Here is a 20,446-nt window from a genome sequence, read left to right as displayed (position 1 = left end):
AGAGTTTACAGGGAGGCCCTTGGTTGATGTTCCTGATGGATATTGTCTTATAAGAACTTCAAAGAGAGGATTTTGGTTGATATAGTGCCTTAATAAGAGATTCCAAGATTCAAAAGGCTTCAAAAAGGGAAGAAATTCCACCTTTAAAGGATGTTTCAACTAGCATGATGGAGAAGTTACAGGTGAGACTTTGGCTGGAGAACATAGGGCCCCAAAGGGCTGCATTTGGATATTAAACTTTCAAATATGTGTAAACGTGTAGGAAGGTTCCTGCTGTTTATGCTAACCCCAAGTTAGCCTCAATGGCTATGAAGGATCTTGGAAGAGAAAGAACTTTTCCTATTGTTAAAAAAGGCTTGTCCTTGATATATGTCTTTAAGAGAGGAGGGTCCTTGTAGACGTGGGGCCTTAGAAAAAGATATCTGATGGGTACCAAGCCTTAAAGGGAGGTCACTGGCTGCAGGATCACACCTTCAGGAGCGGCTGCTGAGAGTCTGCTGCAGAAAGAGAAGTTCCTGGTGGACAGTAAAGAACCTTGAGGAGATATTCTTAAAGAGATGTTCCTGAAAATGGAGTCGCAGAGAGAGAAAAGCCCCGGGATGCTGTAATATTTTCCCCTGCTCTCCTCTGAAGTCTCCATTGGTCGTGGATGCACAGACAGTTTCATTCACGAGACAAAGTCGACACTTTCCGGTAGTTTTTCCAGCTTCTCCTCACAAAAGCCATCTCTGCAGAGCCACTGAAAAGACAAACGTCCCTCTGATTTCTGAGCAATTCCCGACAGACAGTTCAAAATATGATGTCAACACACATGTGCATGGATGCTTAGTGAGAAACACAACCTTCGAAATGCTCCAAGTTGCTCGTTGTAGAAACTTCAGATCGGATGTGCCGGTTCCTCTCGGTAGAACCTTTCTACCTTTACCACAGAAGACAGGAAATCATTCAGGGTGCATTCGTCCATGTCCAGAGCCGCAGACACAGAGAATCTTAATTTGTCCTTTTGATGCTTTAAAGGGGACGGACTCTGTGGAGATTGTACCCGTTCACACCCATGAACTCCAAACTGTCTCCGGTCCGCCGAAGCAGCAGGAGTGAGACGTCTGACTTTGCTTCCTGTCTTTGTAGGATTTCATGATGACCGTCAGAGGACCAGGATTTCTGTCTCTTTCTCTGTACTTCACTCTTTTCGTGTTACATTTTCTCTCAGCAGCAGACAAAAAGTTAAACCATCCTCGAGGAGCATTTTACTCTTTCTCTCGCCTCCTCCACCAGCCAGGGAGTCTAACTACTCCATCGTCCGTGAGGAAGGAGACGATCTTAGTATTCCCTTCTGCATCCTCCCTCCTTCCTTGTCTCCCTCTCTGTCCTCTGCTTTATTAGCTCTTTAGGTGGACGCCCTTCTCCATCCCCAGAACACAGCCTACATAACTGAATGTCCACGTCTTCCTCATCACCCCCGTCCCTCTTCCTCCTCTCCTCCTTCACTCCGTCCCTTCTTCCTTCCTCTGTCTCTCCCGTTGTCTCTGTCTTTGTCCCTGTCCAGCTCGCCCTTCTCCCTTGTTCCCACTATCCTCACCCTCTCTCTCTGTCTCTCTCTCTCCATTTCCCAGCAGTGTGTGTGCCCCCTTGTCGCCCCCCTCCCCATTTGCCTCATCAATAACCATGCTCTGTGTGTGCGTGAAGGCTGTGCATTAGGAAAATTGGTTCTCTGCGACGCAGTGCTGTTTTACCAAAGTAATCACAGCTGATGGTGAGAGAGAGAGGGAGAGACAGAGAGAGAGAGAGAGAGAGAGAGAGAGAGAGAGAGAGAGAGAGAGAGATGATCTGGCTCAAATTCTGCTGCTGCTGAAGTATGGTCTGCTGCAGCACACACACACACACACACACACACACACACACACACACACACACACACACACACACACACAGACACACACTGTCACCATGATTCAAGTGGACATAAAAGCGAGAGAGGCTGGTCGGCCCAGTCAACTTTTGAACTCAATTAAAGTATGAAGAACCTCTCTCTCTCTCTCTCTCTCTCTCTCTCTCTCTCTCTCTCTCTCTCTCTCTCTCTCTCTCTCTCTCTCTAGTCCAATTCAATAAGCCTCATTGGCCTGAAGTACAATACGGCATACAATATATTGCTAAAGCTTTGTTAGTAATCAATATAAGCAATCAAATATTCACAGCTGTCCTGCCTACAGGCTGAAATATACACCAGATATAACTGCATCACTAAAAGCATGAGGACATGTTAACATCACAGCCACAGCAGCCATTGGACGAGTTATCCAAAACCACGGGCGCTCCACCGAGTTTTGTTTTTGTTGCTATTCGTTTTGTGGTGAAGACGAGTGTCCACCTGTGCTGTGCAGACAGGTGAGACACATTGTCAGGTATCATGATGGCACTTTTTTATGGGAATGCCATTATTGGTACTTGAAGAAACACTGACAGACTCACGATCCAATAGCTAATGTTATACACTGTCTCTCTGCAGCCTGTCTATCCAGTCCTATAACCTACACTACCCTTCAAAAACAACCCACAATACTTGAGGTTTGATTAGGTTTTGACATCACAAAGGTTGCACGGCGATGGACAGTGACAGGAAAAAGAAATTATGGAGCTGTGTTAGCCAAGATGAAGCTAACTAGGGGTTAGCAAAACATCATTGTCATGGTTAAAATAATCTGTTGTTGACTGCAAGCAGGAGAAAACGCAGTTGCACTTTGTGGTGTTAAAGTCAGACACTTTGTGAGCCGACAGTCCGCCTTCACTTCCTCCATTAGCGGTTTTGTGGTGCTGGAACAGCGCTGAACTACTTGCACTGACAGACAAACAGACGTCTTTGTCGGGCAAACAAAAAATAGGTCATTTTTAGTGTGACAGACTCACAGGCTAATATATATTAATGCTACTGTACATCTGCCTGACCGAGCGTCTGATGGACTGAACCTCAATCACGGCTGAGAGCTTCCACGTCCGTCTGTCAATACGAGCGGACGGCATGCTCTTCATTACAAAGTGCTATGTGCCAATGCATGTGTGCATGTGTGTGTGTGTGTGTGTGTGTGTGTGTGTGTGTGTGTGTGTGCGCTCTCCGCTAAATGAAATGTGTCGCCTCCTCTCCTCTTCAATTTGACTGCATGTCTGCAGTGAATCACATGCATGGAAATGCTGCGGCCTCTGTCTCTGTCAAGAGAACTGACCTCACTGCATCTTCAAGTAAAAACATGACGTCCAGCAGCAGCAGCACCCTCAAGTGACTATTAGCACAGCTAATTCAGCTCATGACTTCACATGATAGAAGTTATACAAATATGGAGTTTTCCTTTGCTTTCACTGAACTGAAGCATTAAAAGTGAGTTACAAAAGACACTGCCTCATCTGAGAAACCACCATCACGCACTCATGAGGAAGAAAAAGTTAAGATAAGAGTGAGAGTTAAGTCAGAAATATGGACTTTGATTAAATAAAATATGAAATTAGTGGTAAATAATCACATTTCCAGAGAAAAGGAGCGCTCGTGTTTCCTCGCGATGGGCTCGGCGTCTAGTTTCGGAATTTGAACTATGCTGTCAAAGGTGAGGATATTTTTATTTTTTATGTTTAGGATGGAAATACAAGCCTGTGGCGGTGGTGCGTCAAAGCTGCAGGGAAAATGCCATCTGTCACGTCCTCCCACTAAACTGCATTTGAACATCTGGCTGGTAAAAAGGCCTCAGTGATAAAGTTATACATGTTGGAAATAGACTTGTTTCTCATCTCAGCACAAACAGCAGCATTAAACATTTTCAAATGAGTCTGGCTCTCTAAATTCATGACTTCAAGTTGTGCAGGTGTTCAACTCAGACTAAAAACTGATATATTATTGCAAATATTCCTGCTTTTTGGATAAATTTGCAAACATCTAGAACATATAGATGTGGTAAAAGTACATAAAGTTCTTTATGCAATCGGGTGTCGTGATATTGGATCTACAGTACATAGTGTTTCACTGTGGCTGCTGCCAGGCTGACCTCACTCCATTTAAAGAATTAATCTACACTTGAGTCACACGAGGCAACAAACTGCTGCACGTCGGTGTCACTGTGGGAACTTTGAATTTTGGCAGCTGATGGAAAACACCACAAAATATTTAGTGTGAGGATCTGTGAGGCGTCTGGCTGCCTGTCCGTCTGCCACGTCCACCGCCGCATTTCGTTTAGCCGCAGTGTTTTGATGTTAATTTTAGTTTTGTTGTCACATTTAGCTCTGCCGCAGGTTGTAAAGCTAAAACAGTTTGTTTGGAACTTTTATGGTGAAAACATGACCTTTAAATGCAAAAGGGAAGTTACAGGCTGCTCAGTTCGCCTTGTCTAATTTTTCATGCAGCGTCCTCTGGCTGCACATTGAGTCTCCAACCCTTAATGAACAGGAAGACTTTCAGGGGAGGTGGTCTGTGATTATTATTTCAATCATTTCATGATGTTTCTGAGTCGAATCACATACAGAGATCAACAGTGGGCCTTGAACGTAGCTCTGAGGAACAGCACGCCAACATCTGCTGATTAGCTGTCATGAGCAGATGCTGTTTAAGAGGTGGGATCGACTCAATTAACAGTTTTGAATGCTAATTGAAAATTTAGACTAAAATTTGTTGTATGTCTAGCCGACAGCTGTTTTTACAATAAAGAACACTTTTTACAAGTGCTTTGAAATACCACGTTAAGTAATGAAGAATGAGTGTATTCATAGAAGTATTTTTTAAACGCATTCTTCAAATTAAGCACAAAAGTAAAAGTGTATTTGTAATGACTTTTCTATGCTTAAATTACATTTCTAATACACTAAATTGTACTACTTCCAGAGCTTAAAAATAAAGTAAATCCTAAAATACACCACATTTTTAAAATATCCTGAAGCTCGAGTGAAAACAACATTGATCCAACCAGTTTTAAGGACTCTGCTACAAAACAACATAAGGCAGTATATGGACCAACAGGTGTGGACGCTGTGTTTACACATGAGCAATAATCTAGTATGAAATGCACACTGGACGCGTATTGAGTGTCCGGTTTTATTCACGGAGTGCATCACACAATCTCCTGCATCATCCTGCAGCAACGGTTCCAGATCAGACACAGTACACTATGTTTCCTCATGTGGGACGAAAGAAGAGCCCCCACTGGGTCAGGCCAGGGGTCAAGGCTGGAGCAGCTCCCCGTGTCCCTTTTCACTGCAGCTGGCTTTGGATTTTACTGCCTAGAAGTACGCAGGAATGTTCACGTCTTGGTTTTCTGAGGGACATAAGGTTTTATTGCACCTCGGACGCCATTTCTGTCCCTTGTTTGGCAGCTATGCAGCGTGGCAACAAGTGCTTGCGTGCCCCCTGGGAGAGACTGGTAGGAAGAAGCTGAAGAAGAGGAGGGTAAGGTACTAAAACAGACCAACAGGAGACCAAACAGCAGCGAGACAGTGAGGAGGAGAAGCAGAAGATATCACAGCGGCAAAAACAAAGACAGGTAAGCAGGACTGAGAGTCTCTCTGGGTGATATTGCATATTGCATACTATCACCTGTTAGTGTTTACTAATTAGCACTGAACACACAGCGCAGCTGGGGCTGATGGGAGTGGCATTAGTTTTGCAGGTTGGCTGTTCGGTCAAAAGTATCTGACAATTTCTACAATTTATACAAATGATGATTTTGACCGGATGATGGCTCTGGGTTATAAGTTAAAGCATCACCATTATCGTTCTTCCCGAGGGCGTCGTGAACGTGTAGACCAACTTTAACGACAGACATTTCACTCAAAACCACAAATGTCAACCTGAAGGTGCAGCAAGAGATACATCACTGAGGAACCACGAGTAACACACAGTGTAGCTCAGCTGAAGGCCAGAGGGCCACCAAAGTCAGATGGACTCCTTTGGGGAACATGAATGACACCAAAATCTTATGGCAATCCATCCAGTGTTTATTACATGTATGTCAGTGGCTGACTGACCAGCACACCAGCACTGCTGTCCTATAAGCTTGTTAGCATGACAGATTCTTCCTGTTACCTGCTCCTCCCTCTTTTCCTCTCTATAAAACCAGAACATGACAGGGGCAGACATCGATCCCTGAGGGATACCACACAAACAGCGTCCAGAGAAGGCCGAGCTCCACATGCCAGTTTTTAGAGCAGTCTAAACTAGCGTGTTCTTTTGGAATGGGGCCTCTAACCCTTTACGCTCTTATCTCCGCCTGGTGAGTGGTGAATGCTGGAGGATCTTAAGTGAGTGACAACGGTCCTTCAGGTTGTCAGCAGGATTGAGTCGTCCTCAGCGCTGATTTACAGTTGATCAGAGACAGCTGAGGCCGGCAGCATGGAGCGAGAGGGAGGAGGGGAGGCCTGATCTGGAACGGCTCACACTCCTTCATATTGTTGGCTATAAAAAGCAAAACCTTGGCATCTCATAGGCCAGTGCACCAACACGTGTAGATATTACAGTAAAAAACAGGCAATACATTTGAAAAACATTAAAAAAAGAGAGTTTTTTTTGTGAAAACTTTCTCCTACTTGGAAAACTGCAGACAAATGCAAATATTCAAATCTGGCAACTGTAGGTGGACATTTAACGCCTGTAGCAAATGTAAAAAAGACATATAGCACATATATACGGCAGGAGTGGAGGAGGAGGTGATGAAAAGATGAATAAGAAATAACTCAGAGTGAGAGAGGGACCCCCGCTGTGCATGGCATGTCTGCTATTTGTGGAAGGGACGGGGGGAGGTTTTCTTTGCATTGGATTTGCCACCGCAGGCTGCAAGCTTGTTGACGTGCTGTTGTCGAGATGCCCGTCACCCATGCATTTAGCTACTGGAATGCAAAGACGCAGCTTATAAGAAATATTCTATATTTCTCTCACCGTGAGACTAAAACCAGCATGATTCGATTTACGAACAGATCTCGATGTCGCTCATTCCATTGTTGTCCGGAAACTGTTAAGGGTGAGCCACACTGTTGCACCGGTCACATTATATTCCATGGCCATGAACACGGTCACATTAGTGTATTTTGAGCCTATCCCACATACAGCTGCTGCCGGAAAAACGAGAATGCTAAATGCTGAAAATAGTCCCACAAAACATGCACTATAGCCTCCTGTTTGAGTAATGGTTGCTAAAACCTACAGCACATTGACACACAGACCCACAGCCCTTTTAGAAACTCAGCTTTTATTTGTGCTGTTTTTAAGGTTTAGGGCTTCAGAAGGAACCAATGGGCTTGGAGCTGAGAGCCACAGTTATTGGAAATATTCTGACCTGGTGAAAGAGCTGGATTTTTTTAATAAAAGCAAAACCTTTTTCAAACATCATCCATGTATTTCTATGTAGGCTACTTTGCTCTATAGATATAATCGATTCTTGTTTATATTCTATTTTCCTTTGCCATATCCAGTGACTGCTCTAAAAACCTAATTTCCACAGAGGGGCCATTATAGTTTCATGTTATCTTCTCGCCCCTCTAGAGGCTGCCCTTCTGGCTGGGGGGTCGTAACTAAGCCTTTTCCAAAAGGCCAGGGAAAGCCCTGGAGATAGAGACACCAGTGGGTTTGTGGGTTGGAGGGATGTAACACTATGTATAGCTTTGAAAACAGAGAAGAAGGAATCAGGGTAAAACCTTTGCACTCGCAGATCGAGGCCTGTGGAGGAAGGAGGGTTTGAATACCAGGCAGAGCGCAGAGAGGAGAAATCACAAAGGAGGACGCTGAAGAGTTTTTCAGCTTCACTCTCAGGGATCTGGTTCTTCATTCAGGTGCAGCGACAGATCTCGTAAGTTTCAACGCTCCCACTGATTTTATTTAAACCACTTTGCTCGCACTGGTATGACGTTAAAGGAGTTGTATGCTTGGATATACAAGGTTTTTGTTTTTGTCAGTAAGGGTTGGCGATGAAGGTCGATTGCAAGTCTGACGGTCCAGTTTGATCTGGAATGAACCTCAACAATTATTGGATGGATTTCTGTGACATTTGGTGCAGACATTTTGGTCCCTGGAGGATGAATCCCATTGACACGCAGACTTTTTACTGGAAAAAAAACTTGTAACACACGAACGGTTGGCATGTTCAGGGAAATTCTGTCATTAGAAAACTATATAAGCTCTACATCAACATACATTTTGTGAGCAATGAGTAATGCTAATGCTATTGCTACGAATGAATGAATAATGAATGAACATTTTCCAGTATGGTGATGAACATGAACCATCGCTCATGGAGTTAATCAGGCGCGTTAATGAGCCATGAACCTTGATTCTGATATCCCGACATCTTACGGCACAACTGCTTAAAAAACTGGGCTCACGTGAGATTAAATATGCAGACAGCCTGGATATATAAAATCCCCAAAGATCCCAGACGGGGCAGGATTTACATAAATACACACACACTGTCTCATTTAAATGCAAGCAAATGTAAAGAATGATGATCAAAACATAAACAAAGCCCTCATTCTGTATGCATTAATTCAGTTAGTTTAATGTAAGAATAATTCAATTCAGCTCCACTGCAATGCTAAATGTTGCAATGTCAACATTACCTGGATCTTCAGCTAAATGCTAAAGTACAAAGTTAGCAGGCAAGAGTGTGAGATGTGCTGCAGAGGATAAACCACCTGTTCCTCCAGCAGCTTTGTTACTTATCAGCTGTAAAGCGATGGCAGTGTGGACACACTGTAGGCGTTAGCATGGACACGTCACATCACTGAGACTCGTCTGTCTTTCTTCGTCTTATCTGTGCAGCGATCAGACCTGCAGAGTCTGGAGCAGAGGGAGCACAACATGGTCACAGAGCCCAGTGTGCACAGCAACACTATGGGCATTCAGGACAACGATTGTGGTTCTTGGAGAGGTAACCGTATTTCCAAATATGTTTTTGTCTTCATATTTAGTGGAGCAGGAGCATCTTGACAAGATGTCCAAAAAGAAGAGCATTTTTCCTTCCAGAAGTGAATTCATTTCTGTCTTTCTCTCTGCTGGTAGACGGTGACGACCCCAACACGGACGTCCAAGCTGACAAAAAGCCTGGAAGCCTCAACCAGCACAGGCTCTGCACCCCGGCAGAAACTGGCAACCCGGTACGATTCTCCTCCTCCTCATTACCTTCCTCTTTCTCTCAGATTCTGTCTGACTGATGGTCAGAGTGAGGGTCTTTTTTATTTTTAGCTGATTGATTTAAACATCTTGATTTCTAACAGATTAATACATGTATTATTATTTTTGGTTGACCCTATGTAGACGTACCAGCTATGAAGCTAGAAGCTAAAAATATGGGACAGAAATTTTAGTTTTTTGAATTTTGTTGAATCATCTGCTATCAGCTATGGTGAGAGTTCACATCTTAAGCTTTACAGCTCGGCTTCAGATGTGAGCTTGTGAGACTGCTCTTCTTGGTGGTTTCCAGTCCTGACGTCCTTCTTGTCACCCTGTCCTGTCTTTCTCTTGTCTGTACTGTCCGTCTCGTCGACCTTTACGTATCGAAACACAACCATTCACACCACACGCCTCATCGCTTCATCTCCCATCCGTCACCTGTCGGCACACTCGACTCAGCTGGCCGAATCACCTTTTCTTGGTGACAATGCTGTCAACGCTGAGGATGATGGAGTGAAGAGTGGTCCCAAAGGAAAGAGCTGTGAGGACGATGAAGAGGGCCACCTGGTCTACCACGTCGGCCTCCTGATGAAAGAAAGATGTACTTGACACCAACCTTTTGTCTTCAGTGTCTTTTCTGTCCGTGTCGTGGTGTTCATGTTTCGAGTTTCTAACAGGGCAGCCTGAAGGTAACACGCACAACATCAGCAACTCCAGGAATACTTTGCAGCCGCCATGTCACGTCTTTTCATTTGTTTGTGGAGAAACGTTGGTTGGAGGTGACGTTGCATTCACAGCCATCAGTATTTATGTCACACTCGTCATGCAAACCGTCAGGTCGATCCAGGTGGATCAGTAGCAGAAAGGCTGCCAGTGGCGTGAACACAATGTCTTAAAACTTGAGGAAATTTTAAGAACTCAGGTCCAACTCTGAAAAACAGATTAGATGTTGACAGAAAGAGTCTGAACATGTTCATCCATCACAAACTGAGTTATGTGAGAGGTTTGGCAATTGCTGACATTGCTGCCTACGCCGCTGACCCAAATCTATGCCTGTCTGTCCTCCTCAGACGAGGTGGTGCTCACACTGGGAACAGGAGCCTTTGGGAAAGTGGTGGAGTGTATTGATAGACACACGTAAGCATGCATGCTGACTGAACCCTCACCTCCTAACTGTGGGGCGGCCGATGCTGCCCATCCATCACGACGACATCCTGAGTTTTCACTTGCACTTGCTTCTGTGTGCACCTACAGAGAGCGGCGTGTAGCCGTGAAGATTGTGAAGAACATTGACTCTTTCCGTGAAGTGGCGAGGTCCGAGATCGCAGTGCTGGAAGAGATCAACAGCCTGGATGATGATAACAGATTGTGAGAGTACAGCTGCAGCACAGACTCACATGTCCTTTGCCTGTGGGCTGACGCTAAGGATAGCTGGGTTTTTGGTTTTCAATTGATACATGTGCAAAATTAGCTGAATTCTTCAGCTTTTCAGCTGTTCAGATGCCTCATGAATCACTGACTCTCTCCCGCCAGTGCCTGTGTGAGGATGCTGGACTGGTTCGAGCACGAAGGCCACATCTGCATCGTGTTCGAGCTGCTCGGCCTCAGCACCTTCGAGTTCCTCCGGCAGAACAAGTTCCTGCCGTTCAGCGTGAAGCAGATCAGACACATGGCCTTCCAGATCTTCAGAGCCGTCTGCTGTGAGTCAAGAGTGTTTGATTGGCCCTGTTTTAATTACTGCATCTTCTTCTTCTTCTGCAATGGTTTAATGGCACCTGACCGGAGCATTGGTGCTTCCAACAGTGGATGCAAACATGCATTAATTCCTGTTTTTATTTGTCGACTTTCTGGGAATTTTGTTAAGATTTGCTCCACATCATGATGGAAACTTGAATGTGTGTTTTTGTGTGTGTGTGTTTGCAGTCCTGCATCGTAACAAGCTGACACACACGGACCTGAAGCCGGAGAACATCCTGTTTGTCTGCTCTGACAACGACGATGTTGAGGCGGTAAAAGTTTTGTAAAAACAAAAAATCGAACCTGTCACGCTGTCAGTTCAAGGTTTGTCATGCAGTGTGTGTGTGTGTGTGTGTGTGTGTGTGTGCGTGTGTGTGTGTGCGTGTCTGAAGAGTGAGGAGAGGAATCTGAATGTGAAGGTGGTGGATTTTGGCACTGCCACATTCGACCATGAGCACCATGAATCCCTGGTGTCAACACGCCACTACCGAGCTCCGGAGGTCATACTGGGTACACACACAACTCTCTCTCTCACACACACACAAACACACACAGAATTACTACATTGGAACAGTTTAGCTGCATGTCCAATAATCCATATTTTAAGTTTAAACCGTGTGTTTGTGCTCAGATCTGGGCTGGAACCAGTCGTGTGACGTTTGGAGTCTGGGCTGCGTTCTCATGGAGTTTTACCTGGGACGTACACTCTTCATGGTATACACACACACACAAACACACACACGCACGCACGCACGCACGCACGCACACACACACACACACACACACACACACGGTGAGTAACACAGTAATTAGTTTTTCTGCTCTGTGTTTCAGACACACGACAGTAAAGAGCATCTGGCCATGATGGAGAAAGTTCTGGGTCCAATCCCCCCCAACCTGCTGAAGCAGAGCAGGTGACCACACACACACACACACACACACACACACACACACACACAAAGACACTCCAGTGGCCAGCTTGAGTGACGTTTAGGCCTCATTTAGTGATTTTTAGATGGCAAAATTGATGGCTGTTTCCTGCTTATGATTGAAGCTCAACTGCTGCAGGTGTGACTTGAAATGGAGAGCTGGTGGCGAAGGTGTTTGGACCTTACCTGCTACTAACTACTGTACAACCTGTGTGCATGTGCTGTGTTGTGTGCAGAAAGCAGCATTACGTGCACAACGAGAGCCTGAACTGGGACGAGCACAGCTCCTCTAACGATTACATCAGGAAACACTGTAAACCTCTCAAGGTAGACAGCATCTCAGATCAGCCAATCAGCTGCAGCCGTGAGGTAGAGGAGGCAGCAGGAAGTCAAAGTGACTGTCTGTGTTTCAGCAGTGCATGCGGAGGAACACGGAGGAGGAGAGGCAGCTGTTCGACCTGCTCAGCTGCATGTTGGAGTACGACGTCTGCAGACGGATCACCCTGGAGGAGGCGCTGTGGCACCCGTTCTTCAGCCCGCTGAGGACGCAGAAGCAGCAGCAACGCAGCTAGCACACACACACACACACACACACGCACACACACACACACACACACACACACACACATTCAACATCTACCTGTGCTGTAATATAAATGCTATCATTACTAAACTGTTTGGGTTTGTAGTTCTGAGTTGAAGAGTTTCATTTACAGTCACGACAGCTTCACAGAGCATTCCTGTCTATTTGAATTTTATTTTTTGACATGCCATCATGATCCAACAGTCCACCTGTCACTGTACAAAGTCGAGTGTAATGCTGAGAAATTCCTTGTTTTCCTTGGTTTGCAGTCTGTTAATAAATGTTTTGCATTTTGGTGTGTCTTAATTCTGCTTCATACAGTTAATTTCTACAACAACACAGCGTCAGAGGAGGGTAGAATCACCAAGAAAATTAGATTTGATCATCATCTCTATCACTTATTATAACATTATACTCTCCAAATCCATCATACTGATCTGGGAATCTGCCGCAATTACAAGAGCGATCATCTGATCGGCCATTTTAGCCAAATTAAGACTAAATTACTTAATTTGGAGCTAAAATCCAAAATGTGGACAAAACTTACTCATAAGACTTAACAAAGCTGGCATGAATCCATTTGCCTTTAATGCATTTTGTTCCAGCTGCATGCCTTCTTTAGGTGGACACACAAAGAAAGCGGCGTGATCACGCTGGGCACCGCTGAAAGCCTAGACGTGTAACAGCATGACAAATGACGATGAAACCAAATAAATTAGCTCTATTTCCAGCTCAGCCGGTTAGGCTTTATGTAGACACCGCAGTCTATCAGTCTAAAGGAAATGTTCCAAACCTCTGATGTCACCTGGTGCAACGGCCTTGTTGATACAGGCTGCTGACACGTAAAGTGGACGATATTTAACAAGGTTCAAGCAGCCGAGGAAGTTTCCATGACTGAACAGTTATCCAGCTATAAAATATTACATGTGCTGCTTATCGGAGCGGCCGCCGGCAGCAGGCTCCTCTGCTATCTGAGATCCATCAGTTTAAAGCTACTAAAGCACACGGATGTAATAAAGCAGTATGAAACACAGTGGATCTGGGCCAAGGCATACAGTTTACATATAATGATAGGGTTCCAGTCTGTCTCATGACCTTTGAGGCGTGTCATCTGTGATCCATCCTGCCTCAATTTCCTTGGCACAGAAGAGACAACGGAAGTCTAATGTTGAAATATGGTGATTTTTCAGAGAAAAGCTGGGGCTCAAATTTTGAATAAGAGTAATATCTTTCTTTCTGGGGCAGAGCCTGGACATTTCTAACGTCACGAATTCATGAATGCGCCTTTGTTTTGTTTTGTCTGAGGTTAGGGTCAAAATGATGCGGCATGGTGAAGCCTCTGGAGAGTCTCTGGGAAGAAGCTGCAGAAGCTTCAACTACTCGAAAGATGGACTTTAAACAGGTCACAGCACTTTACCTATATTTTACTTTTTAATTGCATATTTCTTTCGGTATCTGTTTTTATGATTGGTTGCTCTTGATAAGTCTTGAATATTTTGTAATTTCTTTTTTCTATTCTGCAACTTCTACTGAACAAATACTCACCAATCAGAACCTAGACCTAAAAATACAGGCAAATTCACAGCCATGGTTACAGCAATGAAACGTTTAGAAGTCCTAAAATAAGATAAAAGCCTTTCAAATAAATTTACATTAAATGTTAAAAACTGTCTGAACATACATGAGCTTTTCCAGGCGACATCTCACAGAGCTGTTCAACTGTCGAGCTGACCTTATTGAACTCAACTTGAAAACAGCCCAAATTATCAAAGCCATTCCAAAACTGTCCCAGTTTGGCAGCACTGGTCCTCAGTGTCATGTGGGATTCATGCAGCGATCACAAAGAGTCCCGTGTTTACAACTTTGCTTTTGAGTCATAGGAAAACTCAAGACAGTTGTATGACTGTAGTGATCATTTGACGGGTAAAAATACCTTCCATGGTTTTCTTTTAATAGCACTTTGCTCGTTAAATTACCTTAAAGTCTTAACATGTGAACGGTGTTCGTACATCAGTATGAACGTGAGACTGTGAAGTGTGCGGGGGCCCCACGGGGGTCACCAGAAATGTGGCAGCACTTTGTCACCCTGGATGCTGTCAGGGGTACGAGGCACTCTGTGGCAATGAAATGAGGTTCATATTTCATAAGTAGCAGGAATGATTGCTGTTCATGCACAAAATGCTTTTGTTGTTCAATCAAACCAGATGAAATCATTGCAGGACAAACACAGAGACGACATATAAAATGTTCTTGTCAGCTCCATCCAAGTGCTTTTGTCTTGAACTGAAATTTGAACTCTCTTCACGTTTTCCTTTACTTCTAATGTCACTGCAGCTATTTTTTGGCCTATTAGTGGAGACAGCGCAGCTTCAAGCCTCCAGGTGGGCATTTCCCACTGCAGACTGACCTTTGAGGGTCAGCTTCTGTGGTGTTGACTGGAGCGTGTCATAGCCTGAAAGATCCTAGAATTGTTCCATCAAAACAGCGATGACTAACCGTCTCATTTGAATCATGATAAGGAGTGATGCAGGAAGTGTTCAAATAACAGATGGGACTAAGCCAGAGATAACAACGTCAGACCCACAGGTGGCTCACTGCCTGTGTTGCCGTTGGAAATGAAGTGAGCAGTCACTTCACCAGTACAGACAGTGTCAGTTTGGTGGCTCCACACACAAAACAAGCATCAAGGAGGTTTTCCTTTTTATACTATACCAACACTCTTCTGTTCAAGGATTGTTTTAGAAAAAATCCTTGAATTTTTCTTTCACTTTCTTGTGTTTTTTTCCCTTGTCTGCGCACAGACAGTGTCCTCTGCGAGTCTCTGCGGGGTATCGGCCTTGTAAGTGTGCATAAAGGGCTCATGAAGTCATGGGCTTGCTGATTCTACAGTGGGACAGGCCTGAACCCTTGTGGACTTGTCAGGAATGCATGACAAACTCTGTGGAGCCTTGAACTCTTTTCTTCCCCCTGCTGCCACTGACCTCTGACCCCTCTTTGCTTCACTGGGAACTATGGGACAAATTATACTGTATTGATAACACTGTTATGAGTCCCCCATCACTCTACAGAGACGCTGATAGTCTGCCCATCATGTAGCAGGTAAACTGTGGAACAATCCCAGCCTGCTGCTTCATGTAAGATCATTTGTATAAAAAACTTCTAGAAAGTTCTGGTTTCATATGATCTGGATCTTTCTTTCGTAGCTCGCCTGTTTTCTCTTGCAAATAATAAACCAAATCGATGCAGCAACAAACCCACTGACAGCGCGACATTGCGATCCACAGAGCCATGTTGCCAGCATGGCTAAAAACAAGCCGCCTGATATTTTGCAGATAGTACTAAACATATGATGATGGCTCGTCCAAAAACTAGAGTAAAAGAAAGGGAGAGAAAGTTTTGACTTTAAAACTTTATTCATTGTCAGGCCCTGATTGAGCCTGATACCCTGATTGGAGCTGGGTGGAATCGGGTCGGGGGTCATAAAGCACAGCAGGTTACAGAATGGCTCTGCTGCACAATGGAGTGATGGAGTGAGATAAGGACATGTGTATGAATTCTAATCAGTGTAGCATTGTAAATTTATTTTTGGCTCAGAGATAAATTAATTTAGCTCTAAACCTGGACAGACGAAGGGGGAGCATGGAGGAAGTTTCTCTTCACAGCTCTGAAAAGAAGTTGTTTGCATTCGTCCCTCTCTTTGTATTAACTCTAGAGCCTCTGGATTACCGAGATTATCGCAGTGAGAGTGCACTCTGTCTAGTTTGTGTTGCTCCTGTTTCTCTGGATTTCAACTTTCTCTCATAAGCTGGTCGTGGCAGACTGTTGCACAACCTTGTTGCTGCTGACAATTGGCTGCAACAGCGAAGGGTTGAGGGTACCTTCACTCGGGGAACCAGTTTGAGTCAGCACATTTAGCAGGCAGTTTCTTTCAGTGACACCTGGTGGTCCAGCAGCTGACGACCTGCACGCAAAGCAGGAAAACATGGCTGCTAACTGCAGCCGCACCTCCCTTTGCCAGAAGGCGTACACCAGAGGGTTGATCAATGAGTTGGTCAGTCCCAAGAGCCACAGATGATTCTCCAACACGCCTGTGAGTTTGCAGCTTTTGCACAGAAGGTGTACTATGCACACCACAAAGAAGGGGCACCAGAGGACCAAGAAGCAGCCCACAAGCACCGCCACTGTCCTCAAGGCCTTGACATGGCTCCAGCTCCTCAGCTGCTGATGGTGATGATGATGCTTGTGATGCTGATGGTCACGGCGGTCACCTGTCCTGGAACCGACTTGCCGAACTTGGCGGATCTGCCTCTGGTGGCTGCAGGCAATCTTCAGAATGTCCAGGTAGATGTAAACAAATACAGAGAACACGGGGAAGAAGCAGACGCTGAATAACACGATCATGACCACCTGGTGATTGACGGAGAAAAAGGCACAGAAGCCGTTGTAGCCATCCGTCTGCAGCTGCCGCACCATGACTGAGGAACAGAGGACACGGTTTACTTGCTTAATTAGTACTCAAACTTAATTTGTATAGTACTGTTTTCTGTCTGAACGCCAGCTTCTTTTAGTCTAACACACCATAAATTAATACAAATTAAATTAATGAATCAGTAGAACATTTTTAAGTCTCACCTGGCAAGAATCCTATAATGAGGGCGCTGATCCACAGAGCCAGCAGGGACCCCACTGCTGCCCCCCTCCCACACAGCTGGGAGTACCGCAGGGGCATCTTGATGGCTGTGTAGCGGTCAAGTGAGATCAGGAACATGGACATGATGGACGCCGTGCAGGGCGACGTCACGAAGGCTATCCGCAACAAACACCGGGTTTTGCCCTGAGCAGGAGGCGTGGCGTTTGTGGGATGATCGGCTGTGATGGAGCTGTACTGGTTCTGAAAGGTGTTGTTTGTTGTTGTGCCGCTGTTGAAGTCCTCTGTGGCCAGGCCAGTGATGGCCACGCCCACCAGGGTGTCGGCCACCGCCAGGTTGAGGACGAAGCACCAGCTCTGGCTGCTCTTTTTGAGGAGCAGCTTAAGCAGAGCGGCTGCCACCAGCAGGTTGGTGCAGATGATGAGGCAGGAGGCGACGCTCAGGATCATACCCATCACCCGAGGCCTTAAGCCGCTTGGGTTCACTGGCTCCATGGAGTCCACGCACTCAGGAGCCACGCTAACAGAGAGCTCAGAGCTTGCATGTCCGCACAAATATGACATGTTGATAGCAAAATCCCAAAGATTTGAAGCTGAAATTCACCAAACGTGTGTGCAGTGGAGATGAGCTGACATTGTGACCAGAAACTGTGTTTTAGCCTTTAAAGCCGATGTCCATCAAGACACAAAATGTGGCACTTGAAGTCAATTACCATCAGAAAAATAGAGACGTAAAACATGAAGGATGTTCCAACTTTAAGAGAGCTTAAGGCTTAAAATGATGTAAAAAATGAGATACCGAATATATCAAAGAATTTGCTGCAGCAGCTAAACTGTATTTAAGTGACAAAGGCTTCAGTTGTTAATCACCACAAGATGAAGGATCTTCTCAGCCAGTGTAGTCGTGTCCTGTTAATCCAGAGTCGAGCAGCGCGTCCACGGTGGCTCATATCAAAGTTCAGGAAAGCTGCTACAACATCAAATCTATCTCACTGTTCTCATCAGTGCTCTTAAAATCTCTTCAACAGACTCAGAAAGACAAAAACACTCGGCTTTATCAGCAGGTCTGGCTTGTCTCCTCCCCTCACACACACACACACACACACACACACACACACACACACACACACAGACCCTTCCACTGCTCATCCGTTGCTGTTGTTGCCTCTCTTGGATTGACCCTTGTCCCAGCTGCCTGCCTGCTGGCTCTCTGCCAGGCAGGAAGATCTCTATTTTTATTTTCTTTACTTTATTTATAATTTTTAGTTAAGAAAGTTTTTTTTAAACTACGGCTTGGTTCGGGTTAATATACTCTGGAGTCGCAAACTCTACAAAATTAGATGGAATCAGTGTAGAATGAATGAATGAATGGCTAAACCGGCGTTTTTCCCTTCTTTTCTTGCCACAGTAGAAAAAGCTCTGGTGTTAATAATAAATAAATTTAATGGTGGCTGAATTCCATTCAGCTGCTTCAGTTTCAGGGTCCTGGTGTTGTGCTTGCTGGCTCACTGTCGCAGAGTCCTGACTTACTGAGACGCTTGAGTAGAATGGAGCCATTGTTAAAGTTATTAGTAACACATGTGCTTTTCCTGTGAAATGTCTGTTGGTCCACGTTAGGCTGATTCATTTCATCTTGTTTTTAGCATTGTGACTCATATCTAACGCATTAAAGGATCACAGGACCATGGGGAATCATGTTGAGCCAACACTAAAGTGATCATTTGTTCAGTTTTCAGGCAAAGTAGAAGGAATTATTCTGGGTGTGAGGCGCTCCAGAAGTAAAAATCCCATTTATGTCCTTACAGACAGGTGACTGACAGTTGGAGCACATCGAGGGTTGGAGGTACATGAAACTGACTGAATCATCAGTCAGAAAAAAAAAGAAAAGAAAATGTCTGACTCTTTGATGAAGAGTCAAACAAGGAGCTAAACTGTAACATAACACACAACAAACCATTAAAAGAGCTCTGCTTGGTCCGGTGTGACCAACTTTTGCTAACGTTAGCTAACTTGAGGTGAATATTGCTGTCATTGAGTTAGTTTGCTGCCTTCATGGCTTTACTGTCACTGAGAAACGTTTCATTTCATTGCTTTGAGCCGCAACAGCCTGTCATGTCTTTTTCGAGCCAAATGCAGCACTCGGATGCAGAGACCTGGAGGTGGTGAGTAAGTGATGATCTTGAATGATCAATTTAAGAAATGTACATCACATGATAATCCAATCCTGGTCCTTAAAGACAGGTTGGCCTTGATCGGAGACTGGGATCAGGTGAGGTCAGGAGATGGGAAGGCGGGGCTGATCTGCTACCTGCCACCTGCAGAACACAGTCAGACAGACAGACAGACAGACAGACAGACAGACAGGCAGGGAGAGACTGATAAGACACAGAGGGGGGGGAGGGGAAAGGCCGATTCCAACATGGCTGCTGTTAAAAGGAATTTTTCAAATGGGAATTTATAATGGGGTAAAAAATACTAAGTGAATTTCAGAAATTTGAGCAAAATAAAATGTGAGTCAGGGTGTGTTTCATGAACTACCTCAATGCAAATACATTCAAGAAGACATGATAAGATTATAATTCATTAAGCATGATACTGCTGTGATACAGAGGAGATGTGAAATTATTAGTCCAGCATGATGATGCATGTTAAAGAAAGAGACCACATCCTCATTTACATCTAAGTCATACCACGCAGGAGGAAAAATGAACTCCACTGATGAACTATAAATGCAGAGATAACATTAAAAGCTAAAACTAATCCTCTGCGTCTAATGTATTGCACCTTCCTCAACACTTTTATGCATTTTATTGATCCATGCTTTTTTTTTTTTTTTTCAGGTTTGGTCCTCTATATATGGCCGGCAAAACACAGTATTTCATACCTCAGCCTGAGAGCATCTTATCAGAACGTGCACTCAAGCAAGCGGTGTGCTCTGCAGCTTTAATGCAGGCGAGTGTCCTGCAGGGCAGTAACATAGAGGAGCATGTTACAGAATAGTCACACTGACTGTATTCCAACCCGCCATTGAGCTCCATCTTCCTGCAGACACCTCCATAAATCTACTGGATTGTGGACTCCTGCATGTACTGTATTGATCATAAGTGCGATGGCATTAAGATGGCATCACTCAAGTAAGACGTTTACCAAAATCCATTCAGTAAGATGAAACATAAGCAGCTACAACCGTGTTTGTGTGCTGTGCAGAGCTGAATGGGCCTAGTTAAACTCTAACCCTGCTGGCTGCTGTCCTACTCCGGCCCTAGAGTCCCCAGGGGAGACATCTGGCATGAGGGGACCATTTTCCACTAAGATTCACACACAAATAAATCTGACTAATGATGCATTATCACTGCACACACTCAGGACATCACCTGGCATCACACCAGCTTCTCAAAGTAGAGAGTCGCTGCTATAGT

At 44.8% G+C, this 20,446-nt stretch overlaps 2 protein-coding genes across 2 annotated transcripts; one reads left to right on the top strand and one right to left on the bottom strand.

The window, feature by feature from the left end:
• Nucleotides 1-164: 164 nt before the first annotated feature.
• Nucleotides 165-12,368, top strand: LOC143333073 (dual specificity protein kinase CLK4-like). The gene is made up of 13 exons (XM_076751005.1): nt 165-182; nt 8,780-8,888; nt 9,020-9,114; nt 9,590-9,731; nt 10,201-10,267; nt 10,385-10,498; nt 10,664-10,830; nt 11,054-11,150; nt 11,262-11,377; nt 11,499-11,581; nt 11,702-11,781; nt 12,033-12,123; nt 12,210-12,368. Exons 1-13 carry the CDS (start codon nt 165-167, stop codon nt 12,366-12,368), a joined length of 1,338 nt encoding a protein of 445 aa, XP_076607120.1.
• A 3,809-nt stretch (nt 12,369-16,177) lies between these two features.
• gpr119 (G protein-coupled receptor 119) lies at nt 16,178-17,591 on the bottom strand. The gene is made up of 2 exons (XM_076749696.1): nt 17,012-17,591; nt 16,178-16,854 (listed from the first exon to the last, which is right to left on the bottom strand). Exons 1-2 carry the CDS (start codon nt 17,589-17,591, stop codon nt 16,178-16,180), a joined length of 1,257 nt encoding a protein of 418 aa, XP_076605811.1.
• Nucleotides 17,592-20,446: the final 2,855 nt, after the last annotated feature.

This window comes from Chaetodon auriga, chromosome 15, assembly GCF_051107435.1.
Source record: "Chaetodon auriga isolate fChaAug3 chromosome 15, fChaAug3.hap1, whole genome shotgun sequence".
In the NCBI taxonomy this organism is placed as follows: Eukaryota; Metazoa; Chordata; class Actinopteri; order Chaetodontiformes; family Chaetodontidae; genus Chaetodon; species Chaetodon auriga.
Note: the sequence above shows the minus strand (reverse complement) of the source record. Positions and strands in the feature narration are given on the sequence as shown.